Source organism: Macaca nemestrina, chromosome 7, assembly GCF_043159975.1.
Source record: "Macaca nemestrina isolate mMacNem1 chromosome 7, mMacNem.hap1, whole genome shotgun sequence".
Classification (NCBI taxonomy): Eukaryota; Metazoa; Chordata; class Mammalia; order Primates; family Cercopithecidae; genus Macaca; species Macaca nemestrina.
The window spans coordinates 167,115,805-167,142,711 of NC_092131.1; the positions used below are offsets into that span (position 1 = coordinate 167,115,805).

The following is a 26,907-nucleotide window of genomic DNA, read 5'->3' on the forward strand; positions in this document are numbered from 1 at the left end:
AAGATACTAGCTCAAATGTATGTCATGCAACCCCTTTATTTTTCTTTCTCATACTTTTTTTTACCCTGCCACCTCTGCCCGACCATGTTCTGTCCTGCCCCCACATTTTTTATTTATCCATGGTCTACCCATTACTGCTAGTTCAAATTTCACATATTCAATGAAATCTTCCTTGATTACTCTTATTCATGTTAATTTCTTTTTTTCCAGAAGGCTCCTGAGATAGCTCTCAGGGTAAATGGGGGAGGTTATGACACGGGGCATGTGGCCTTGGAGAATAGCCTATTCAAGTCCTAACTTCATTCACACTCCACATTCAGACTCTCCGTGCAAAGGCCAATTTGTTTTGCAGGTAATGGATAAAGAAGGAATCTCACCCTCCAGTGGTCCCCAATTTCAGGTAGTGTTCTCTCATGATATGGATATACCTTCTAAGGCTGATGTGGCTGATGATGGATGCAATTGTTTGCATTATTTGACTAAGTTTCCCAGGAGTAGCTGCAGGATGGAGCAGATTTACAAGGGTTATCTGGACAAACACCATCTCCACTTTGGGATTAGCATTTAGGACACCAGAAGTCTTTCCTTTCCCTTCTCCACCCCGGCTTCTGTTGGAAGCAGACTTCAACCCCTTCCAAATCTGACTCCTTCAGGGTTCCTACAGGAGAAGTAAAAACTCATTTCCTATTCGCCATTTCCTCATGCTAACACATCCAAAACAGAGCCTTTTTGTTGGCTCATCTGCTTTTATTTTTTTGGTAGAGGAAAATATACCAACATTAGAAACCATTGATTTTTGTTGCTGATGGTCCTCAGAAAGTAATGCAAAAAGTTGTTTAGAGTTTAAAAAGTATGCCCGATAATCTACTTTCATTTCCTCCTTTCTCAAGGTGAGACAATTACAATCAGAACCTGCAAAAAATCCACAATAAATTCTTCTCTAATGCCTTTTGCACTTAAAATCTTTGGTAGATACCTTAGCATCTTATTCAGCAATAACGTGCCACCTGTCTGTAACTGTATATTTGGTCTTCAATTGTGACTACATAAAATGCTGAAATATCTGTAACTTGGGAAGCAGCAGAGAGTTATAAATGTAGGTCTAGTATTAGGCTACCTGTGTTCAAATCGCACCTCTATCGTTTATTAACTGTGTGACATTAAGTTCCTTAATGTCTCTGATAGCCTCATTTTCCTTATCTTAAAATGGGATCCTATCATTTCATAAAGTTGTATTCAGTATGAGTAATTAATAATGATTATAGTTCTTTGAAGGCCTACTACACTAGGAATTAAGTTGAGTACTTCACACTCATTTTATCTAATTGTGAGAACAGGGCTTCGTACACTGTGGACAACCAAAACATACTGAATGATTGAGGCGGGGCTAATGAGATCCGCAGCGGGCACGCCATTAGAGGAGTCGCGAGTGGAGCTCGGTCACGTCTGCCCACAAAGCGCCTGCGCTTGACCTCTACGTTATATTTACTTTGGCAATGTACAAAGTGCTGAGGACAGTCCTAGCCCAGAGGGCCCCGAATACATTGTCGTCTTCTTATCCCCGGCCCTCCGCGTTAAAGAGGGCTGCCCCGACTCGGCTTTGAACGCTGACTCGCCCTTTTCCAGTCGGCCCTTGAGCCCACTAGTCCGGGCTACAGCGTTTTCCTAACGTAGGTTTGGAGGTGAGATGGAAAATGTACCCGTCTTTATTCTTCTGTTCTCTCCCCCGCAATGACGGGGTGAATGGCGGTGGGGTTGGGGGTGCGTCTCTGGAGTCCCAGTCCCCTGGGGACCGGCGGGCCGCGCGGAGGCGACAAAGGCCCTGAAATTTGGGGGAGTTTGTTTCCAGCCGGACCTTGTCCCTGGGCGCGCCGGAGCGCCGCGCCTGCGCGCTCAGCCCGTTGCCGCGCCGGCCCTGCGGACGTGCGCGCGCTGCCTTCGCGGCACCTGGGCCTGAGGTGCGTGCCTCCCGGGCCCTCGCCAGCTCCAGATGCCTGGGGAGGACTTCAGAAACCCGACTGAGAAGTGGAGCGACCCCCAGGGAGGGTCGGACCTGCCTCAATTCCGCCAAGGTGCCTGGGGACCCAGAACGGGGGCTCCACAACCTCAGTTCCTGAGCTCCTTTTGCTTTCTCACTTCCCCACCTATTGAGTGCGTCTCACGCGGAGGAGAAATCTGAGAGGAAGGCGCAGAGGAATTTTTTTTTTCTTTCTTGCTGTGGGTTGTATCACATGTGGCGTTTTCATCCTGGCTGCAGCCAAAGCCGTTTTTACCCTTGCCCTTCCTTTCCTGGCGTGGGATTTTGTGGTTTCTGGACTCGACTCGACCATTAAGTGCTTATTATTGGTTGTGGGCCCTTAGAACGAGGGCTGTGTGTGTCAGTGTCCTTTGTCCGGTGTAGTCCACTGGGAGGGAGAGGTGAGGGTTCAAGGCCAAGAGAATGGGCCCGGGGCGAGTGGGGCAGAAGCAGCCGCCGGAGATTATTCCCCCACTGAAAGTTGTGTGTGTTTCTCTTAGGTCTTTCATTTCTTGTTCGCTTACTTTCGTGAAATCCTCACATCGTTTTAATGGTACTAGTCAAGACAAGAAAATCAACAGGCTTTCAGCCTTGAGGCAACATTGGATGTTACTGAGGTCAGTTTTTACAGTTTTTACAGTCTTCACGTGGAATATCTTGTTCTTGTCAGGATAAGTTCTGAATTGAACTGCTGAGCAGATCTATTATTCTTTTATTTCAGTTTAACATAAGTAAAGTTACAGTCTTTTTTATTTTTATGTTACCAACAACAACAAAAAATCGGTTGAAACGGGATTTGGAGCTCCATGAGTGCGTGAGGTGAGGATCCCTAACCTGACTCTCATAAATAGGAGATACGATCACCACTTGCCACTAATGGTTCTAACAATCTAGGGCTCCCAGTAAGTGCTTTTCCACGTGGTGGGAGGCAAGTGACAACAGTTATCCAATCTTACTGCTAACAATGGATGATCCTTTTTGGTACAGGAGCTGTAGGTAGCCAATCCCTGTTTTAATCAGAGGTGGTTGTGGTGTGTGATTTTTTTTTTTCTTTTAGGCGTGTTCCACGAAAGCATTTATTAAAAGAAGAAACATACAAAAGGAATTGAATCTGGCTCCAGACCAAAATCCTCTGTGTGATCATTCAGTCCTGACATTGGACAATTACCAGGCTTTGCCTGACTGGCCTCAAGGGCCAAGCTGCCCTCCCACACCAGGCTCGATATGGGCCAGTGCATTGCAGCTTTCTGGAGGGGGTTGCAGTCAAGGACTCGCCCTGCCCCTCCTGCTAGATATGCAAATCCCGTAACTTCTTTCCTGGCCTGGGTACCTCCATTTGGTGGCCCTCCTAGGAAGGACCATGGCTAAGACACTTTTCTCCGTTTTTGACCCAGCTTCTTTCACTCTTAGACTTTCCACCCATTTCCTATTCTAACGTTCCATAAGAGGCAGGAGATTTTTGTTAGGGGCTCCTCTTCAGTGAGAGGATTACCTCATATGCGCTGCATCAACTGACCCTCACCCAGTGTCCTTGTATTTAATGGACCACTGGGGAGCCAGTGCCTCTTTTTACCACTTGCTTGCACTGTCACAGTAAATGAATAAAGGCTTGATTACTTTTGGTTTGGCTCATTGTCCTGATTGACTACCTTGGCACCTAATTGCTGCCAAGTTCTTTGCAGTTCACTGGATTCATGACTTAATTTTAATTATCATGACTGTTGCTCTGTATCGGCATGTTTAGAGATTTTGGAGCTTGTTCACCTGTAATTTCTCTAATTCAAGTTACTGAAAATGCATGTTCATAGCACCAACAGTTGATTGTTGGTTAACACTGATATCTGGGTTATATGGCATATTTTACTACTATACTGGCTTACAGTCAGATTATTTTATTTTGCGTGGATTTGTGTGGCATTTTCTATTTGGCCTGTAATTAGATGATTTCTATTTAAGATAAATGTTTTGGAATAATAAGGTCAAGTTAAGAAAACCAGACACTTGCTTTCTTTAGTAATCTTGTCTCATCCTATGGGCCCCTATCTTTCTCACCTTAATAGATTACTTGGCCACTTTGAATAAAGTAGTTGATTTGTTGTAGGTTCCTCTGTCTAGTATGAAGAGGCATGTTAGGAACAGCTTTCATAAACTTTTTTACTTCTTCCTACAGAAGTTTCATGAAACAATATTTATCCTTGTTATATAGTATGCAGTCTGATACTTTCCACTTTTATTTATCCCCTATTTGTATTTATTGATTTAAAAATTGTTTTCTGAGATGGAGTCCCACTCTGTCGCCCAGGATAGAGTGCAGTGGTGCGATCTTGGCGACTCACTGCAACCTCCGTCTCCTGGGTTCAAGCAATTCTTCTGACTCAGCCTCCCAAGTAGCTGGGATTACAGGCATGTACCACCACACTTGGCTAGTTTTTGTATTTTTATTAGAGACAGGGTTTCACCACGTTGGCCAGGCTGGCCTCGAACTCCTGATCTCAGGTGATCCCCTGCCTCAGCCTCCCAAAGTGCTGGGATTACAGGCATGAGCCACTATGCCAGCCTCCACTCTTATTTTAAATAACAAAGTGCTGATCATGATCTGCTAAGTTGAATTCACAATCCATTAATGAGTAATATCCTGCAGTTTGAAAAACACTATAATAAAGATATTTGTTCAGTAATTTTTTTTTTGTTTGTTTTTGGTTCATATTGCTAAAGAACCACAGTGGGTATGTTTGTGATTTGGGATTGAGGGTATCTTCTAGGAGAAGATAGTAGCACCATACTTGTTGGATGTTTGCCAGATCAGCTTACAAAAGAACTCCAGACTTAGAACTCTCTGATCCAGAAGATACATTAAATTGAAAGTGCTAGCACAGCTTTTTACTTTTTTTTTTTTTTAATCTCTGACTCCTTTATTTAAGGGCAATGCCATAGTAGAGTAATAACGAGAAGAAAATTAGCTTCTCTGATAGAGGACAGTGTATAAGATAGTTATGAAAGTGCTTGCTAAATTTTTTTTTCTTTTTTTTTTTTTTGAGACAGAGTCTCACTCTGTTGCCCAAGCTGGAGTGCAGTGGTGCAATCTTGGCTCACTGCAACCTCTGCCTCCCTGGTTCAAGCGATTCTTGTGTTACAGCCTCCCAAGTAGCTGGAGTTACAGATGTGTACTACGACGCCTGGCTAATTTTTGTATTTTTAGTCGAAACGGTTTCACCACATTGTTTAGGCTGGTCGTAAACTCCTGACCTCATGTGATCTCCCTGCCTTGGCCTCCCGAAGTGCTGGTATTACAGGTGTGAGCCACTGCACTGGGCCAATTTTTTAAATCTTTATATTAATGCTTAAGACCAAAATGACCCTTTTACTATATTGCCTGATGGGTAAAGCACACTCAGCTTTCAATTACTTAGTCATAGATAGCTATATAAGTAACCAATTTGTTGATCTTGTTATCTCTATGCTTGTCTTTTGGGAATTTCACAACAAAGTGAAAAGGAGAATTTTTTTTTTTCTTTGAGATGGATTCTCACCCAGGCTGGATTGCAATGGCACGATCTCGGCTCACTGTAACCTCTGCCTCCTGGGTTCAAGCGATTCTCCTGCCTCAGCCTCCCGAGTTGCTGGGATTACAGGTGTGCACTACCACACCCGGCTAATTTTTGTATTATTACTAGAGATGGGGTTTCACCATGTTGGCCAGGCTGGTCTCAAATTCCTGACCTCAGGTGATCCACCAGCCTTAGCCTCCCAAAGTGCAGGATTACAGGCGTGAGCCACTGTGCCAGGTGAGAAATTTTTTAAATCTGTAAATTTAGTCAGTGGGTTTATTTCTTAGTGAGAAACTCTTTAAAATATTACTAAGAAGATAAGGATAACATTTTAAAATTTGATTAGTGTTGAGCTAAATAGTTCCTTAGATTTATGTATTGCTTCACAGTTTTTTAGCACATTCATATGCATTATCTCCATTGATTTTTGGCAACAGCTTGTGGTGGTAGACAGTCCAGGAGACCTTTTCCCCATTTTACAGATGAGAACTCTGTATTTCCTTCTTCCTACCACCAAGATCATATAATGGCAAATCCAGGACTAGAACCCAGGTCTTCTGTGAATTTACTCCTAGTCCACACTGTCCTTGTTGGTCTAAAGAAGTAATTGAGAATAAGTCATGTTAAATCTGTGGCTAAGAAATCCAACTATGATAAGTCAAATGTTCTGTTCTAAGAGCATATTTACAATGTACTATAATTGAATGCAAGTTCTTATTTTTAGTATTATGTTTTAATTTGTTACCTTTCTAGCCCATTTTTTAAAATGATAGCAACTAAATACTGGCAAATCTACCAAATAATGAAATAGGAAAATTGGAATTAAAATATCTATTTAATGTTAATAAATTCACCCTAGTCCCCATTTAATGTAGCATCTCAATTAGAAAAATAGCTTAAAATTGTATTGATTTTTAGATATTTCTTTTAAAGACTCATCTCTCTGTATGTGTAAAATTAGTTTTATTATTTTAAAGTATTATTTAAAATGATTATTAACTTGTAAACACTAAGTCCAGATTCTCCTTTGCCTTTAATATCTTCAGCCAAAGAACAACTTAAGTTACTTTTCATATGGATAAATAATTTTTAAATTAATACATTTTTTTCTTTAATTTTTAGACATCTGTGGAATTTAAGAACACTATGGAGCTCATCAGAGTATATCACTGAAGAATATGATGGCTGAAAACAATTTAAAAATGCTAAAGATTAAACAGTGTGTGGTAGCCAACAAACTACCTAGAAACAGGCCATATGTTTGCAATATTTGCTTTAAGCACTTTGAAACACCATCAAAATTAGCTAGGCACTATCTCATTCATACTGGTCAAAAGCCATTTGAATGTGATGTGTGTCATAAAACCTTTAGACAACTAGTTCATCTGGAGAGGCATCAACTAACTCATAGTCTGCCTTTTAAATGTAGTATTTGTCAGCGCCACTTTAAAAATCTGAAGACATTTGTGAAGCACCAACAACTTCACAATGAAACCTATCAGAATAATGTTAAACAGGTCAGAAGATTGTTGGAGGCCAAGCAAGAAAAGTCAATGTATGGAGTGTATAATACTTTTACCACAGAGGAAAGATGGGCCTTACACCCGTGCTCTAAGTCCGATCCCATGTATAGCATGAAAAGAAGAAAGAATATTCATGCATGTACAATCTGTGGCAAGATGTTTCCATCACAGTCAAAACTTGATAGGCATGTACTTATTCATACTGGTCAGAGGCCTTTTAAATGTGTCTTGTGCACTAAATCTTTTCGACAGTCAACTCACTTAAAAATCCACCAACTTACACATTCAGAAGAAAGACCTTTTCAATGTTGTTTTTGTCAAAAAGGATTTAAGATTCAAAGCAAACTTCTGAAGCATAAACAAATCCATACCAGGAATAAGGTTTTTCGGGCTCTTTTATTAAAGAAGAGGCGCACAGAATCTCGCCCCCTGCCTAATAAGTTAAATGCAAATCAGGGTGGTTTTGAAAATGGTGAGATTGGTGAAGCTGAGGAGAATAATCCACTTGATGTCCACTCAATTTATATTGTCCCTTTTCAATGTCCAAAGTGTGAAAAGTGTTTTGAATCAGAGCAGATTCTCAATGAACACAGCTGTTTTCCTGCTAGAGGTGGCAAAATTCCAAGCAGGTTCAAAAGAAGCTACAACTATAAAACCATTGTTAAAAAAATCTTGGCCAAGCTTAAACGTGCTAGGAGTAAAAAATTTGTTAACTTTCAATCTGAGAAAAAAGTATTTAAAAAGAGTTTCTTGAGAAATTGTGATCTTATTTCTGGTGAGCAGAGCTCTGAACAAACCCAGAGAACATTTGTGGGTTCTCTTGGCAAACATGGAACATATAAAACAATTGGCAATAGAAAGAAGAAAACATTGACTTTGCCGTTTTCTTGGCAAAGTATGGGAAAAAATTTGAAAGGCATCCTTACCACAGAAAACATATTAAGCATTGATAATTCAGTGAATAAGAAAGACTTGTCAATCTGTGGTTCATCAGGTGAGGAATTCTTTAATAACTGTGAGGTACTTCAGTGTGGTTTTTCAGTTCCAAGGGAGAACATACGTACTAGACATAAGATATGTCCTTGTGACAAATGTGAGAAAGTATTTCCTTCTATATCCAAACTAAAAAGACACTATTTAATTCATACTGGACAGAGGCCCTTTGGCTGTAATATTTGTGGGAAATCTTTTAGACAGTCAGCTCACTTAAAAAGACATGAACAGACTCATAATGAAAAGAGTCCTTATGCATCTCTTTGCCAAGTAGATTTTGGAAACTTCAACAATCTTTCGAATCCAGGTAATAATGTTAACTATAATGCTTCCCAACAATGTCAGGCTCCTGGTGTTCAAAAATATGAGGTCTCAGAGTCAGATCAAATGTCAGGAGTTAAGGCAGAGTCACAGGATTTTATTCCTGGTAGCACCGGGCAAGCCTGTCTTCCTAATGTACTTTTAGAATCAGAGCAAAGCAATCCTTTTAGCAGTTATTCAGAGAATCAGGAGAAAAATGATGTCTTCCTGTACCGATGCAGTGTTTGTGCTAAAAGTTTCCGATCTCCGTCTAAACTGGAAAGACACTACCTGATTCATGCAGGGCAGAAACCATTTGAATGCTCAGTTTGTGGCAAAACATTCAGACAGGCTCCTCACTGGAAGAGACATCAACTTACTCACTTTAAAGAACGACCGCAAGGGAAAGTGGTTGCCTTAGATTCGGTTATGTAAACTGTTGCAACCACTAACAATTGTGGTCTCTGGTCATCTTATTTTTAAAGCCTGTATTATTTAAAATGCATTTTTATTGAAAGGCCTGCATTAAACTGAATGGTTTCAAGGCATTTGCTTGTCTTGCATAGTAAGGAGGTAAAATACATAGAAAATTAATACAATATTTTAGAAACAGCCAAATTAATTTTTAGAGGCAAGAACATGATTTGATGCTATAAAGTAGTCATTTTAATATTGTAAACATATGCTTTGGCTGTATTGAAAAATATAAATCCATGATGCTGTACAAATAATGTAGCCTCATTCATTTTTTAAAGGAATTATTCCTTAAGACATGCCATCTCACTGAGAGGCAAAACTTGGCTTTTAGCTGCAGCACATAGCCCGGTTATATTTGATTTATTTTACATTTCATATGAAAGCATAATTTTGTCCACATGTGGCTCAAATTGCGTTGGAATTTTTTTTTTTTTTTTTTAAACTTAAAAAACTACAGAGGCACTAGGTGAAAATGGATGAGAAAATTATAGTAGTATTTTCATTGGTCTTTTCAAAGCTATTTTTAGGACTATGTGGTAATTTCACCTTCAGGTGATAAGGACTTTTTTTTTTTCCCTCCCAGCTAGTGCCATCTTAAAATAATTTAAAAGTAGGCAAGAGGCTAGAATGCATCTATATACATTTACCATGTTTACTTACCAGGAATATTTTCTAAGTGCCATAGTCTTTTTCATAATACGTATGAGTTTTATCTTTTCAGAGGAATAATTTCAAGTCATTTATTTGCTCATTAATGATAGCAGTAGTCATAGACTTAAGACTATTCTAGAGATCTTCATCTCCATAAGACTTTTACATTTATTTTAGTAAACTTTTCTTTTTATGCCTCTTTAATGGAGTGGTTCTATTATTTAAGCCTGTTATAAGTTTGATCAAATGGCAATGACTAGGTCTAGTTTTAGTTTTTATTTTTGCAAGAGTCTATTGCTAAAGAATTTTATTTTGATCCTTGTTAAATTTTTATTTTAATTAGTAAGGTAGTCATTCCTGTAGAGGGATAAGATGCTTGTAGAGTTGTGGGTATCATTCCAAATAGAACTGTTATGATTTGGGAAATATTCTTTAGTACAAAGGACTTATTTCAAAGTGACAGATTGTCCTTCACATTTGCCTTTGTTTATAAAATCTTCAGGAATGACATTCTCTAGCAATAAAAGGAATGAACCGTTATGTTTCTAAGCTGAAAAAAGGAACAGGTGGGTAATTATCCTACCATACTTAAATATAGTGGAAAATCCTCTATTGAGAATGTGGATAAATGAGCAATTGTAAATTTTGCATCATAATCTGAGAACTTTCTTTTGACAGGGGGAGGCGGGAGGGATAATAGGTGGGGGTGATCTGCTTGCTTCTTTTACCACAGGTAATTTTTAAGTAACTTTGGTTTAATTTACAGAGATGAAACATGACAGTCTGAGTAAAATGCCCAATGATGTAGAAGTGTGCCTGTTTATTATGTAGATACAGACATCCAGAAAAAACAGAGGAGAATCACATGCTTTAAAGAACACTTTCTCTTAGGTTTCCTTGAGATATGTTCCTCCAGTGCAAGCAAGATAATGGTTTACAGAATTTGCTTTACACAAAACTTTACAAGAACTCATCTGTTACACAAAAGCAAGGAATAACTAGTTTATATTTTCCAATAATGTTCAAGGTTTTCTCCTTAATATGTTTGAAATTATTGATTTTGGCATTTTTGTAAGCAATTTATGTAATTTTATTTGAAGGAAATGTTTTATATAATGTTTTTCCCAACCTAAACAGGGAGAGTCCTAACAGTGTTGTGCTTGTATGATTATGAGACTTTATTTGCGTAAGTGATACTACTATACTTTATTTTTGACCCATGCCTTTTTAAGCTGTTTCATATTGAAAGTTGGAATATTGTAAAAATTTTGTCAAAGATGTACTGTAGTGCTATTTGAAGTACCTGTAACAAAACACAGTTGGCCCTCTGTATCCATGTACTCTGCATCTGTGGATTAAACCAATTGCAGATCAAAAATATTAGAAAAAATATAAAAATAATACAAATAAAAATGCAGTATAACAGTTATTTAAATAGCATTTACACTGCATTAGGTATTAGTCTAGAGATAAAGTATACAGGAGGATGTGCGTTGGTTATATACAAATATGTCATTTTATGTAAGGGACTTGAGTATACTTGGATTTTTGGTATCTATGGGTTGAGGGGGCGGTCTGGGAACCAATACCCCATGGATACCAAGGGACAACTGTACTTATTTACCTTTATGATCATTGCAAGCTTCTTATGGAAACTTTATAGGAATGAAAATATACATGTTAAGATTAAACATTAGATAGTAGATGGTTTGTTGCATGCTAGAACTGTTAGTATTGTTGAATCAATTACTTTGGTTTCATGAAAAAATAAACGATAAATATCTTTAAAGAGAACTAGAAGAATTTTTTGTTTGAGTGATTCCAGGCTGTAGTGTGATTATTTACTGAAGTAGTTTGATTGGCTGGCTAACTTAGTAGAATTATTGTTTCTTGTTTTGTACTGCAGTAGGGGTTATAATTATAAGATAAAAATGTGTGTGTTTAAGGGAAGTAGGTGGTGGTTAAAATTCTTGAAAAATTTTCAGAATACCTTAAAAATAAAGTTTCAAGTTACACAGTTTGGTGGTTTTGGTTTTTTTTTCGGGGAGGGGGGGAAATTACATAATATTGGAGCCAAGGTACTGATTGATTGTCAGATACTTTTGTGGGTCCACTCCAATCTACCTTCTACACCAGATTTGCATGGATATTTAATCATTTACCCTCCTGTTCATGTTACATTTCCATGCCGTTCCCTTCTGTGGAAAAAAAAAATCTCTTTGACAGCTCCCTATCACCTACAAAAGAATGTTAACTCCCTTATATGTTGTATGATCTACCTGTTTATCTGTTTATCCTCCTTTTTGGCCTTTCTCTTCAGATTTGTACTAAGGAAATACAGAATCGGGCTGGGCACAGTGGCTCAAGCCTGTAATCACGGCACTTTGGGAGGCCGAGGTGGGAGGATTGCTTGAAGCCAGGAGTTTGAGACAGTCAACAAAGCAAGACTCCTGTCTCTAAAAAAAAATTTTTTTAAAGCCAGGTGAGGTGGTGGCACACGCCTGTGGCCTCAGCTGCCCTCAGGACACAGAGGCGGGAGGATTGCTTGAGCCCAAGAATTGGAAGTTATTTAAAGTGAGCTATCATCATGTCCCTGCACTCCAGCCTTCCAAGCCTGGGTGACAGAGCAAGATCATCTCTTCAAAACAACAAAAAACAAAAAACAAAAACAAAAAAATATATATATAGAATTAGTTTCTCCAATACATACTAGTACTGTTATTCTTTTTGCTTTCCATCGTGTCTGTCTTATGTCAACTTAAATTAGAAACAGACTCACAATCTGTTCAAAGAAGAAATTTAGCTGAGTCAAGTTTCATTCCTTTTCCTTTTTTTCATGATTATGGGGGAAAACAAAAGTGCTTAAAACTGACTTGCAGAGAACACAGATTTCAATGTAAATGTTATATAAGACAACCAATTAGAATTATATTTTTAGGATGCAGCAACAGTCTTTGAAATCTTTTACAAGAATCTTTGTTAGAAATAACATTTGCCAAGTACTGTTTTATGATGCAGAATGGTGTCTGCTTTTTTGGAGCTACAGGGAAGGAACATTTAATCCCTAGCTTGTTCAGATTTCTCCTTATTGCCAGTTAGAAGGGCTTAAAATTTAAGGGCTATTTCTGTTAAGGGAATTCTGTTAGCAGTAAGAGAAAAAAGGAAATGTAACTGAAAAGTAGTATAATAGTATTACATGAAATATAGAACATGTAATATTTTGCATCTAAATTGGCAATCTATTTGTTCTTTGAAGTTTGAGCTTAAATACTACCTCCGGGAGCCTCTCTGATTTACCCAAGTTCTCCATCCCTTGTATTCCCCTACTTTTTGTTTATAACTCTGTTGATCTTCCACTAGAAACTAGTGGTTTTCAAACTTTAGTGTGAATTGGGCTTGTTAAAAGCATAGATTGCTGGGCTGCATCCTCAGAGTTCCTGATTCAGGTCTTTTAGGACCCCGAAATTCGCATTTAGTGACTAAGGTTAGCTGTTGTGAGACTATACTCTGAGATCCACTTGAAGTACATGCTTCTGGAAAGCAACAGAATGAGTCTATATCACTTATGGAGAAGGCTTAATACTGTTGCAAACATTAGGTTCTCAAATATATGTTGAATGTATGAAGGAAGAAATTAATGAATGGAGCAATTATTAACAACGTTTTATGTTTTCCTTAAATCCACAATTTCACTTAGATCCTTCCAGAGGATGAGTTTGCCTTCTACTGTGTTGTGATCAAAGCCTGTCCAACATGCCGTCTCTAAACTTGTCTTCACTCAAAACTTTATCTTTTCTCTGTTTCTCGTCGTCTGTCTCTTAATAATGTTCCTTCACCTTTCTGAAGCTAGATTTTTTTCTTGCCCACTTCCGGGAACTTAATAGTTCCTTTTTCTGGTATCTAGTTTTTCTCTCTCCAATTGTTATTTCCCCTCTGTCTGAAAACAATTTCCTGGGTTCCTTATTCAGTAATGGTGCTTTTGGCTGCAAGTGACAGAATACCTGACTCAAACTGCTTTAGCAATAAGGATCTTAATTGGCTTACATGACTTGAAAGTCTAGTGAATAAATAAGCTTAAGAGTTGTTGAATCACATTGTTGAATTGATTATGCTTCCTTCTGTCTGCTCTGCCTTTCACAATGGCACGGCTATTCTGTGGTTTTAGGATGATTTGTAATCAATTCCTCATGCTCCTTTCACAAGGGGTAGGGCATGGCAGATAGTGAGTGAGAGAGCTAGAAACTCTCACAAGACCAAGGGACAACTTTCCCAAAAGCCTACAGCAAAACTTTCCTCTCTCATCTGCCAGAATTGCTTCACAAAACAGTTTTGTTTGTTGTTTTGTTTTTTGTTTTTGAGATGGAATCTCACTTTGTTTTGCAGGCTGGAGTGCAGTGGTGCGATCTCTGCTCACTGCAACCTCTGCCTCCCGGGTTCAAGCTGTTCTCCTGCCTCAGCCTCCCTGAGTAGCTGGGATTACAGTTGCGTGCCAGCACACCCGGCTAATTTTTGTATTTTTAGTAGAGATGGGGTTTCATCATGTTGGCCAAGCTGGTCTCAAACTCCTGACCTCAAGTGATCCACCAGCCTCAGCCTTCTAAAGTGCTGGGATTACAGGTGTGAGCCACCATGCCCGGCCCACATTTCTGAACCAATCACTGACAAGGATAACCTGGAACTGGGGCTGGAATTCACCTTTCTTTTAAGCACATGGTTTCCAGGGAGTGATATGGATACTGGTCAAATTTGAAGTTGTGTTTAGAAAGAGAAATGAATGGTTAAGCAATCTGTGTTGTTCCCTGTACCTAGCTTAAAAAGGTGTGTTTGTGGGGACAAACAACTTTCGTTTTATTATTCTAGATACTGTCACAATTAACTTTTTTTCTTTTATGGTGAGAACTATTGCAAATTTATCTTCCGTCTACTTCCTTCATGGCCTTTTCACTCACTAACTTCTTAGCCCTTTATTATTGAATACATGTTTTCTTCACCATCCTTTGCGAGTTGCTCTCTCAGTGGCTATTGTAGTGGTCATTGTTGGTTGTAACCACATCTCCTCCCTTCACTGCATATCAGCCAAGTAGTCAGGGTTAGACCGACCTAGTTGCAGCTCAGCTATGGGTCGTGATCAGTCTAAGGCTGTCAGAATACTCATATCTCCCTTGCCATGATGACTGTTCAGAAATAGGTAACCCAGGTCTAAGCCAGAGTAATTGCCTTGGGGATGAGCACTGACCTAAGTTAATTCTATCAGAGCAAAACCATGTACTTACTTTAGTGATTCAGGAAGGACTAGTGGGTGTACAGAAGAAGTTCCCTCCATTTTGGTACCATGAGGGACACTCATCTGGTGATGAAGTCAAAACACAGAGGGAATGGGGTAGGGGGACAAAGAAAAGAATCACAGAGAAATGGAGCTGGAAACCTGATTCAACTGCCTGAAGCCTAACTTATCACCCCTATAGATTTTATTACCTCTATAGATTTTACTTATTGTTAAGCCAATTTAGAAGTAGATTTTCTTACAACATATCCCAATTAATAATGGTCACCAATGGTCTCCTAATTCCCAAGCTCATGGTCTTTTTGAAATTCTTGTTCTTTCAGATTTCTTTGAAGCATTTGACACTAGTGACAATCTTGTCATTTGAAACCCTTCTTTCTAGACTCCCTGGTTCCTTTGCTTTCTGTCTACAAAACACATTGTAGAAAGCTTGTAAAGAGAAAACCATAAAATATACATAATTTTAGAATGTCCAAAACCATCAGTCAGAAACTTAGCTAAGTTGATAAGAAAAATAGAGATGACAGCAAGGGGGAGGGGAGGTATTATGATACTACATTTTGTCATAAATATGCTAGGTATTATAAATTAGAACCATTTACGTGTTAGATCAGTAGAAAGCTACATGTGATCTGTAGCTTATTGGTTTAATGTTTTTTTTTTGGACATTAAGTCTCGCTGTGTCACCCAGTCTAGGGTGCAGTGGTGCGATCTTGGCTCACTGCAATCTCTGCCTCCTAGGTTCAAGCAATTCTCGTGCCTCAGCCTCCTGAGTAGCTGGGATTACAGGTGTGCGTCACCATGCCCAGCTAATTTTTGTATTTAATTAGAGACAGGGTTTCACCACGTTGGACAGGCTGGTCTTGAACTTCTGACCTCAGGTGCACCATCTGCTGGGTTTACAGGTATGAGCCACCACACCCGGCCCCTAATATTCTCTTGGCCATAAAATCATGAGATACATTGTGAATTTAATAAACATATAAATTGGAAAATAAACTTTATTATCACCTGTCTCACTGCTACCTCAGACTGTCTCTCTATACAAAGGAATAATTTTTCCTTTTTAAAACCTACTCTACCCTCTGTCTTCTCTATTGTGCTTTATGCTTCCACTATTCTTTCAACTACTAAAGATAATGTCTTTTTTTCTGTCTTTCCAGTGTCTTCTGTATTTATTCCTTCCTTTTCACTTCGACTGTCAGAACCCATATTTAGTCCTTTTTATTTTAGCTTTAGATTTGCAGTAGTCTCCTAGCTGATATTCCCATCCCCATAGTACCTGCACCAACCCATTTGACATACCACTCAGAAGTCATCTTCCAAAAATAGATTTACAATCAGTGGTTTCCCATTGTCTTCCACAATGGTTATTGTGGAAGAGAGCTTCCTCTCCCTAGGTTTCAAGGCTTTCAACACGTCAAGCCTTATTGCTGACTTCTGACAGCCCTGCATGACCTGTTTCTGTGGCTTTATCTGTGCTGTAACTACAGCATAGTATAGAAATACAGTCCAGGTGGTTTTTGCTGGTCAAAATGTTACATGTCAAGATTCATCATAAAAGCTATCAGAATCTTATTTTTCCTGTTTTATAGACACTGTGTTTGTAAATAAAATGTCAATAGATATTATACATTCAAACTCTGTTACATTTAAAATTGTGATTATGCAAATTTTAATCACTAGCACTCTAAACAAACTTTACACAATAACATATAGGGGTAAAAAGGACTTCATATTTAATCTCCACTTCTACAGGCCTTTGCTTTTACCTTCACACTGTCTTATTTTTGTTTTTATTATTGTTTTTTTGTTGTTGTTTTGAGATGGAGTTTCACTCTTGTTGCCCAGGCTGGAGTGCAATGGCGCAATCACTGCTCACTGCAACCTCTGCCTTCTGGGTTCAAGTGATGCTTCTGCCTCAGCCTCCTGAGTAGCTGGGATTACAGGTGTACACCACCATGCCCAGCAAGTTTTTGTATTTTTAGTAGAGATGGAGTTTCACCACGTTGGCCAGGCTGGTCTCGAACTCCTGACCTCAGATGATCCACCTACCTCAGCCTCCCAAAATGCTGGGATTACAGGCATGAGCCACTGCACGTGGCCCACGCTGTTTATTTTTTTACGTTTTATTTTTATTTTTATTTTTTTGAGACAGAGTCTTGCTCTGTTGCCCAGGCTGGAGCGCAGTGGCCGGATCTCGGATCACCACAACCTCCGCCTCCCCAGTTCAACTGATTCTCCTGCCTCAGACTCCTGAGCAGATGGGACTACAGGCACGTGCCACCCTGCCTGGCTAATTTTTTGTATTTTTAGTAGAGACAGGGTTTCACTGTGCTAGCCAGGATGGTCTCAATCTCCTGACCTTGTGATCCGCCAGTCTCGGTCTCCAAAAGTGCTGGGATTACAGGCGTGAGCCACTGCACCCGGCCTACATTGTTTATTTTTGAACATGTCATATATATTACAAAATTCTAAAGTTACAAAAGGGTGTAAAATATAAAATAACTTTTCTCTCCTTCCTGTTGTCCCCTCCCCACAGTTCCTCCTTCTTGGAAACAATAGTGTTATCAGTTTCTTGCATGTGTTCATCCAGGGAGAGTTTAACTAGAGACACATGTTTAATTTATGTATAGATTTGGGAATGGTAGGGGTGTGCATTCAAACTCAGTAATAAGAAACCAAGTTATTCAATTTAAAAAAGGGCAAAAAATATGAATAGAGGCTTCCCCAAAAAAGATATATGAATAGCAAATAAGCACATGGAGAGATGCTCAATTAGTCATTAGGGAAATGCAAATGAAAGTCACAATGAAATATATCACACACCTATTAAAATGACTAAAATTAGGGGCTGGGTGCCCCCAGTGGCTCATGCCTGTAATCCCAGCACTTTGGGAGGCCGAGACGGGCGGATCACGAGGTCAGTAGATCAAGACCATCCTGGCTAACCTGGTGAAACCCCGTCTCTACTAAAAAAAAAAAAACCACACACACACAAAAATTAGCTGGGTGTGGTGACGTGCGCCTGTAATCCCAGCTATTCGGGAGGCTGAGACAGGAGAATTGCTTGAACCTGGGAGTTGGAGGTTGCAGTGTGCTGGGATCCGGCCACTGCACTCCAGCCTGGGTGACAGAGTGAGACTCCATCTCAAAATAAATATATAAATAAATAAAGACTAAAATTAAAAGATTGTCCATATTCACATGGAGGGGAACAATGCCCACTGGGGCCTACCGGAGGGTTGGGTGGGTAGAGGGAGAGGATCAGAAAAAATATCTAATGTATGCTGGGCTTAATGCCTGAGTGATGAAATAATCTGTACAATGAACCCCTGTGACACAGCTTTACCTATGTAACAAACCTGCACATCCTGCACATGTACCCCTGAACTTAAAAGTTAAAAATCCGGGCGCGGTGGCTCACACCTGTAATCCCAGCACTTTAGGAGGCCGAGGCAGACGGATCACGAGGTCAGGAGATCGAGACCATCCTGGCTAACACGGTGAAACCCCGTCTCTACTAAAAATACAAAAAATTAGCCGGGCGCGGTGGCGGGCGTCTGTAGTCCCAGCTATTCGGGAGGCTGAGGCAGGAGAATGGCGTGAACCCGGAAGGCGGAGCTTGCAGTGAGCCGAGATCGCGCCACTGCACTCCAGCCTGGGCGACAGAGCGAGACTCCATCTCAAACAAAAAAAAGTTAAAAAAAATTGTCCATATTAAGTGTTGGTGAGGCGGAGAAGAAACTAGAATTGTATGCTCCTGATGTGAACGTAAAATAGTACTACTTCAGAAAGAAGGCAGTTTCTAAAAAACTTAAACATACATCTGCTGGGCGCGGTGGCTCATGCCTGTAATCCCAGCACTTTGGGAGGTCGAAGCAGGCAGATCACCAGTTTAGGAGTTCAAGACCAGCCTGACCAACATGGTGAAACCCCGTCTCTACTAAAAATACAAAAACTAGCCGGGCGTGGTGGCGTGCGCCCGTAATCCCAGCTACTTAGGAGCCTGAGGCAGGAGAATCTCTTGATCCCAGGAGGCAGAGGTTGCAGTGAGCCGAGATCACGCCATTGCACTCCAACCTGGGCGACAGAGCGAGACTCCGTCTCTAAACAAACAAACAAAAAAACATACCTATCGTATAACCCAAATATTTCACTCCTAGGTATTTAAGAGCAAAGGAAGTATATGTCCATATGAAGACTTATACACAAATGCTCATAGCAGCTTTATTTATAGTAACTAAGAACTTGGAACAACTCAGATGTCTATCAGCAGATGAATAGTTTATCAAACTGTGGTATGCCAGTAAAATGGAATGAATGTTAAGCAATAAAAAAGGAATGAACTACTGATACATGCAACAACATGAATCCATCTCAAAATCATTTCGTTGAGTGAAAGAAGGCATGCACTGTATTATTTCATTTATATAAAATTTCACGAAAAGCAAACTTTGGTGACAGAAAGCAGATCAGTGGTTGCCTGGAAAGTGGGTGGGAATAGTGAAAGGTACAGATTGCAAAAGTGCAGGAGGAAATTTTTAGGGGCTCATTATCATGATTTTGACAACAGTTTCACAAATGTATGTTCATGTCAAAACGCATCAAATTTTACAACCTAAATATGTGTGGGTTATTGTATGTCAATTATTTTTATTATTATTTTATTTTTGTTTTTTGAGACGAGTCTTGCTCTGTCACCAGACTGGAGTGCAATGGCACAATCTTGGCTCACTGCAACCTCTGCCTCCCTGCTTCAAGCGATTCTCCTGAATCCGAGTAGCTGGGACTACAGGCGAGCGCCACCATGCCCGGCTAATTTTTTTGTATTTTTTAGTAGAGACGGGGTTTCACCATGTTAGCGAGGTTGGTCTCGAATTCCTGACCTCAGGCAATCGGCCAGCTTCAGCCTCCCAAAATGCTGGGATTACAGGCATGAGCCACCGCGCCCGGCTGGGTTATGGCATGTCAGTTTTTACCGCCATAAAACTGTTAAGGCCTGTAATCCCAGCCCTTTGGGAGGCCGAGGCAGGTGGATCACCTGAGGTCGGGGAGTTCGAGACCAGCCTGACCAACATAGAGAAACCCCATCTCTACTAAAAATACAAAAATTAGCCGGGTGTGGTGGCGCATGCCTGTAATCCCTGTAATCCCAGCAACTCGGGAGGCTGAGGCAGGAGAATCGCTTGAACCCGGGAGGCGGAGGTTGCAGTGAGCCGAGATTGCGCCACTGCACTCCAGCCCGGGCAACAAGAGCGAAACGCCGTCTCAAGAAAAACAAAACTAAACTACAACACTGTTAAGGGCAGTTAAAAACCAGCCCATATTCCCAGGCTGTTTTTTTGTTTGTTTGTTTGTTTGTTTTGTTTTGTTTTTTCTTCGGGGTTGAAAAAAACCTAAATTCTCATTCACCGCACACGCTGCTCCTCACTAACCACGAGAAACCCCATCCAACACCATCCACCGGGTCCCTGCCTTGCCCTCCTAATCCCGCCAGCGGGGTGTCTTCTCTCTGCCGCCCGCTAGAGGGCGCGTACAGAGGAGGTCAAAGCTTTTGGCTCGCTAGCTCAGCCCCAACGCCTGCATGAACTTCCGGCTACACGCCATTCCGCTTCCCGGGGAACGCTTGGGCTGTAGTACGGGTTCCCTATGGGACTCTGAAGCCTGAGGATATCCGGCGCGCAACGTTTGTTCAGCGCGGAGTTAAGCGCCCCGGCCGTAACTTAGGGGAAGTGGACCAGGCTTGCCGCTGCCCAGGGCGGTCCTTTCGTTTCCACCGGAGTCGAGGGGAGCGTGCTACCATGGCAGCCCCTGCACAGCCCAAGAAGATCGTGGCCCCTACGGTGTCCCAGATTAACGCGGAGTTCGTGACCCAGGTGAGCTCGGGCGAGTCTGGTGTATGTGTGAGGGGGTAAGGACGTCGTGGCCCCGAGGCCTGGTGGTGGGGTTTTTTCTTTTTTTTCCAGGACTAGGAGCACGGAGGAGGCATTCGTTTGTTAATTCATTCACACAAGTCTTTTTTGCTGAGTATCAGCTCCGTGCCGGCAGCTACGCTAGGTGCTGGGCATACCGTGGTGGATGGGTTGCCCTGGCCTGAGGGGTTCATGGCCTAAGAAAGACACATAGGCCGGGCGCGGTGGCTCAAGCCTGTAATCCCGGCACTTTGGGAGGCCGAGACGGGCGGATCACGAGGTCAGGAGATGGAGACCATCCTGGCTAACACGGTGAAACCCCGTCTCTACTAAAAAATACAAAAAACCTAGCCGGGCGAGGTGGTGGCGCCTGTAGTCCCAGCTACTCGGGAGGCTGAGGCAGGAGAATGGCGTAAACCCGGGACACGGAGCTTGCAGTGAGCTGAGATCCGGCCACTGCACTCCAGCCTGGGCGACAGAGCGAGACTCCGTCTCAAAAAAAAAAAAAAAAAAAAAAAAAAAAAAAAGACACATAAAAAGAAAACTACTCTATGAGTTTTGCTGTATTGGAGTTTGCCTCAGGAGCAATTGATTCAGAGAGGAGGGAACACCCCAATCTATCTGAGACTGTCAAGCAGCCTTCGCAGCAGAGTGATGCTGGACTGCCTCTTCAAGTAGGAGTAGGCTTTTTCCTGGTCCGTAGAGTGTCCTGAGTTTTTGAGCAGCTATGAGAAACTGACAAGACACCTCCAAATAGACCCATTTAAGAAGAGAGTGATTGTGTAGTTGGAGAGCGTTCATTTAGAATCTGTTTACTATCTTGCATTGTGAGCCACAGTTGGCTTTGGATAGGGAAACACAGTCCTGTGGTTGTCAGCATCATTCCTCATTCTTACTCTTTATTTGCGAATTGCGTAAGAGTGTAAGTAGTTCAGTGTAGAAGTTATCATGCCCACCTGCTTCTTTATTCTTTATTCCTTGTCTCAACAGATTTGTCAGGGCAGAAGCCTAGGGAGAAATTTTGAATCCTCCCTTAATCCCTACATTTCTACATTCTGAGTATCTTTGGAATCTATCTGGTGTTCTACATCTCTGTCACCCTAAGCCTGGTTGCCATTGTTTTCTGCCTGGACGAAGGTATCCTAATCTGTTATATTGTTCTTCTTGCTGTCCTCTAGCCCATTCTTCATGTTGCTTTCCGAGTGATTTTATACAAGTGCAAATCTCATCATATCACTTGCCTTCTTAAAATCTCTCCCTTCCTTTCCTTCCTTTTCTTCTTTCAAGATAGGGTCTCACTATGTTGCCCGGGCTCAAGTGATCCTTCCACCTCAGCCTCCCTTGTAGCGGGGACTACAGGGAACTACACTAAGGCTGACTGTCCTTAAAATCTTCAACCGGGCACGGTGGCTCATTCCTGTAATACCAGCACTTTGGGAGGCCGAGGCTGGTGGATCACCTGCGGTCAGAGTTTTAGACCAGCCTGACCAACATGGAGAAGCCCCGTCTCTGCTAAAAATACAGAATTATCCAGGGGTGGTGGCGCATGCCTGTAATCCCAGCTTCTCAGGAGACTGAGGCTAGAGAATTGCTTGAACCCGGAAGGCGGAGGTTGCAATGAACCAAGATCCTCCCCAGAATAACTGGGGGTGAGGTGAAGATTTTCTATTGAGTTGGAGAGTGATTGGTAATTTGGGAAGGTGTTATTTATTTATTTATTTTTGAGATGGAGTCTTGCTCTGTTGCCCAGGCTGGAGTGCAGTGGCTTGGTGTTGGCTCACTGCAATCTCCGCCTCCCAGGTTCAAGCGGTTCTCCTGCCTCAGCCTCCCGAGTAGCTGAGATTATAGGTACACAACCACCACGCCCAGCTAATTTTTGTATTTTTAGTAGAGATGGGGTTTTACCATATTGGCAAGGCTGGTCTTGAACTCCTGACCTCAGGTGATCCACCCGCCTCGGCCTCCCAGAGTGCTGAGATTACAGGCGTGAGCCACCACACCTGGCCGGAAGGTGTCATTTAAGTAGGAAGTTACTGTAATATTTTTAGAGGCTATTCCTCAGGGCCAGTGTCCTAACTGCTTGGGAGGCTCTTTAAGTGTGTTGTCTGTGCAGTTTATCGCTGAGCTATGAAAGCAAAGAAAACAGGTCCCATCTCTTAAGTATTCCAATTAAGTGAGAAGGAAAGTTGGATAAGCAATCAAATATTTATAATGTAGAAAGGTAAGATTATAAAGAGTTATATACAAAATGAAGATGAAAAAGCAATTGTCGCCATCAGGTAGTGTTGAGGACAGCCTCACAGAAGTAACATTTCAGATTTTGCTTCATTTGTCCATCCATTTATCCATCAGACTTTGTGAGTGCCTCTGATATGCCAGATACTGCAGTCACCTTTTTATAAATATATTGAGTCTTTGTGCTTGCCAGTTTTCTATTTTTAAAGAGATTATAATTGGGTTTTAAAATAAAACCCTATGAGTAAGACTATGCTGTTTCTTTAAATATGTAGAGAGAGTTATATATTTGTTTAAATTTCACAGTTTACAGGTAAAGCCTAATCTGCTGAAATATGCCAACTCTTTTTTTTTTTTTTTTTTTTTTTTTTTTTGAGACGGAGTCTTGCTCTGTAGCCCGGGCTGGAGTGCAGTGGCCGGATCTCAGCTCACTGCAAGCTCCGCCTCCCGGGTTTACGCCATTCTCCTGCCTCAGCCTCCCGAGTAGCTGGGACTACAGGCGCCCGCCACCTCGCCCGGCTAGTTTTTTTTTTTTTTTGTATTTTTAGTAGAGACGGGGTTTCACGGTGTTAGCCAGGATGGTCTCGATCTCCTGACCTCGTGATCCGCCCGTCTCGGCCTCCCAAAGTGCTGGGATTACAGGCTTGAGCCACCGCGCCCGGCCTCTTTTTTTTTTTTTAATTTAAGTTTTTTTTTTTTTTTTTTTTTGAGACGGAGTCTCGCTCTGTCGCCCAGGCTGGAGTGCAGTGCCCGGATCTCAGCTCACTGCAAGCTCCGCCTCCCGGGTCCCCGCCATTCTCCTACCTCAGCCTCCCGAGTAGCTGGGACTACAGGCGCCCGCCACCTCGCCCGGCTAGTTTTTTGTATTTTTTAGTAGAGACGGGGTTTCACCGTGTTAGCCAGGATGGTCTCCATCTCCTGACCTCGTGATCCGCCTGCCTCGGCCTCCCAAAGTGCCGGGATTATAGGCTTGAGCCACCGCGCCTGGCCAAGTTTTTTTTTTTTTTTTGAGACAGAATCTCGCTCTGTCGCCTGCCCAGGCTGGAGTGCAATGGTGCAATCTTGGCTCACTGCAACCTCCACCTCTTGCTTTCAAGTGATTCTTCTGCCTCAGCCTCCTGAGTAGCTGGGATTACAGGTGTGTGCCACCACGCCCAGCTAATTTTTGAATTTTTAGTAGAGACAGGGTTTCACTATGTTGGACAGGCTGGTCTTGAACTCCAGACCTCCTGATCCACCTGCCTCAACCTCCCAAAGTGCTGGGATTACAGGTGTGAGCCATTGCGCCCGGCTAATATGCCAACTCTTATATTCTCTGTAATAACCAGCTGATAGACTACAATTTTTTTTTAAAGATTTTGTTATGGGTGTGAACTAATCATTTAAAGGCTCATTATTTTAGAAAGTATTCATGAAGATTTTGAATATCATTTGTAATACTTGCTCAACTATTAACCAACTGTAATCTTGGGCAGGTAACTTACTTTTTCTAGACCAGGGTTTCCTTATTGGTAGGCTGAAGATGTTTGGCTCTGTGGTTATTAACTGAGCTGTATTGTTTCCCTAGGGGTGGTTGGAGAGGATTTTTTTGTTTGTTTAAATCACAATGGCATGTTGTAGTGCAAAGCATTACTGGCATTTACTGGTTTGGGGTCAAGGATGCCAACTGGCCTATATGCCTGTATAGTCCCTTCAGATTTACTCTGTCCCCCAGTGCCCAGTAGGGCCTTGTTAAGAAACAGCTTATCGGCCGGGCGCGGTGGCTCAAGCCTGTAATCCCAGCACTTTGGGAGGCCGAGACGGGCGGATCACGAGGTCAGGAGATCGAGACCATCCTGGCTGACACAGTGAAACCCCGTCTCTACTAAAAAATACAAAAAAACTAGCCGGGCGAGGTGGCAGGCGCCTGTAGTCCCAGCTACTCGGGAGGCTGAGGCAGGAGAATGGCGTGAACCCGGGAGGCGGAGCTTGCAGTGAGCCAAGATCACGCCACTGCACTCCAGCCTGGGCAGCAGAGCGAGACTCTGTCTCAAAAAAAAAAAAAAAAAAAAAAAAAAGAGAAACAGCTTATCACTAAATGATCTGTCTTCCAGCTCTACAATGGCATGAGTTTGTGACTTACTGTTTATACTATTTACTTTTGCAGTTAGCGTGTAAATACTGGGCTCCCCACATCAAGAAGAAATCACCTTTTGATATAAAGGTAAGTATTTTGGGTTTGCAACATAATTCTTAAGAAGTTACACTCCTAGGCCGGGCGCGGTGGCTCAAGCCTGTAATCCCAGCACTTTGGGAGGCCGAGACGGGTGGATCACGAGGTCAGGAGATGGAGACCATCCTGGCTAACACGGTGAAACCCCATCTCTACTAAAAAATACAAAAAACTAGCTGGGCGAAGTGGCGGGCGCCTGTGGTCCCAGCTACTCGGGAGGCTGAGGCAGGAGAATGGCGTAAACCCGGGAGGCGGAGCTTGCAGTGAGCTGACATCTGGCCACTGCACTCCAGCCTGGGCGACAGAGCCAGACTCAGTCTCAAAAAAAAAAAAAAAAAAAAAAAAAAGAAGTTACACTCCTTTTAAAGGGTTATTTCAACAAAAGCTTTCCATAATTTTTTAAAAATTAAAAACCTAAGAATTTTTTGCTTATCAAACTTAGCAATTATTTATGTTAGGAAATTTGGAAGACATAGAAACTACACCATAAGAAAATAATCACTACCCAGAGATAACCTCTCTTACCATTTTGTTGTATTTTCTTTAAACCTTAAAAAAAAAGTGTATGTGTATAATTTACTTAACTGTTTTTCTGTTTATAGATTCTTAGATTGTTTTTATTTTTATTTTTATTTTTTATTTATTTATTTTTTTTGAGACGGAGTCTCACGCTGTTGCCCAGGCTGGAGTGCAGTGGCGCGATCTCGGCTCACTGCAAGCTCCGCCTCCTGGGTTCACGCCATTCTCCTGCCTCAGCCTCCTGAGTAGCTAGGACTACAGGCGCCCGCCACCGCGCCCAGCTAATTTTTTGTATTTTTAGTAGAGACGGGGTTTCACTGTGGTCTCGATCTCCTGACCTTGTGATCCGCCCGCCTCGGCCTCCCAAAGTGCTGGGATTACAGGCTTGAGCCACCGCGCCCGGCCTTAGATTGTTTTTAATTTATCATTATTATAAATGATCAAGTAATAAATATCTTTGTAAATATACAGAAATTTTGGTACAAGTTTTTTTTTTTTTTTTTTTTTTTTTGAGACGGAGTCTCGCGCTGTGTCACCCAGGCTGGAGTGCAGTGGCGCGATCTTGGCTCACTGCAAGCTCCGCCTCCCAGGTTCATGCCATTCTCCTGCCTCAGCCTCCGAGTGGCTGGGACTACAGGCGCCCGCCACCACGCCCGGCTAGTTTTTTGTATTTTTAGTAGAGACGGGGTTTCACCATGTTAGCCAGGATGGTCTTGATGTCCTGACCTCGTGATCCACCCGCCTCGGCCTCCCAAAGTGCTGGGATTACAGGCTTGAGCCACCGCGCCCGGCCATGTACAAGTTTTTGATAGTTCATTTAGGATTAAATCTGTTGTGTTATCTTGTTTTTAGAGTGGTGAATGAGGTAAAGGTCTATAATAAAGATGGAAGAAGCAGGAGTTGTATAGTGTAATAACTGAAGTCCAGTAATATTCAATAAGGGAATTGAACTTATTCAATTGAATAAGTCCAACTGAAGCAATTTAGAACAAATAATACGACAAATTCCCAAATATAGGGTTAATTCTCATTCAAATAGGTTCTTAAAGAGAGGTCTAAGACCAGGTGTGGTGGCTTATGCCTGTAATCCTAGTGCTTTGGGAGGCTAATGAAGGAAGATCACCTGAAGCCAGGAGTTTGAGACTAGACTGGACAGTAGTGAGATTTGCCTCTACAAAAAAATTTTAAAAATTGACTTGGTGAGGTGACTCATACATGTAGTCTCAGTTGCTG

The 26,907-nt window shown here is 41.7% G+C and overlaps 2 protein-coding genes and 1 long non-coding RNA gene across 7 annotated transcripts in view; 2 read left to right on the forward strand and 1 right to left on the reverse strand.

The window, feature by feature from the left end:
• The first annotated feature begins 1,437 nt into the window (after positions 1 to 1,437).
• LOC105492899 (zinc finger protein 770) lies at positions 1,438 to 9,312 on the forward strand. 3 transcript variants are annotated; one of them, XM_011760277.3, is made up of 3 exons: positions 1,438 to 1,682; positions 2,518 to 2,634; positions 6,688 to 9,312. In XM_011760277.3, exon 3 carries the CDS (start codon positions 6,744 to 6,746, stop codon positions 8,814 to 8,816), a length of 2,073 nt encoding a protein of 690 aa, XP_011758579.2. In that variant the 5' UTR covers positions 1,438 to 1,682; positions 2,518 to 2,634; positions 6,688 to 6,743; the 3' UTR covers positions 8,817 to 9,312. The 3 variants fall into 3 exon arrangements, with proteins under 3 accessions (XP_011758579.2, XP_011758570.2, XP_070923229.1); XM_011760268.2 differs by lacking the exon at positions 1,438 to 1,682 and adding an exon at positions 1,896 to 2,072; XM_071067128.1 differs by lacking the exons at positions 1,438 to 1,682; positions 2,518 to 2,634 and adding an exon at positions 1,896 to 2,072.
• Positions 6,055 to 24,480, reverse strand: LOC105492893 (uncharacterized). The gene is made up of 3 exons (XR_011606188.1): positions 24,428 to 24,480; positions 14,783 to 14,856; positions 6,055 to 6,160 (listed from the first exon to the last, which is right to left on the reverse strand). It is a non-coding gene; the product is annotated as an uncharacterized lncRNA (long non-coding RNA).
• Positions 20,427 to 26,907, forward strand: part of LOC105492879 (aquarius intron-binding spliceosomal factor) — a 118,322-nt gene continuing 111,841 nt past the window's right edge. For 2 of the 3 annotated variants that reach the window (XR_011606187.1, XM_071067126.1), the window contains exons 1-2: positions 20,427 to 20,672; positions 25,090 to 25,146. Coding sequence is in view for 2 of the 3 variants with exons in the window: in XM_071067126.1 (XP_070923227.1) it covers positions 20,598 to 20,672; positions 25,090 to 25,146 (132 nt within the window). In the remaining variant the exon portion in view is untranslated. The remainder of the gene's footprint in view (positions 20,673 to 25,089; positions 25,147 to 26,907) is intronic. The other variant, XM_071067127.1, reaches the window with a different exon arrangement.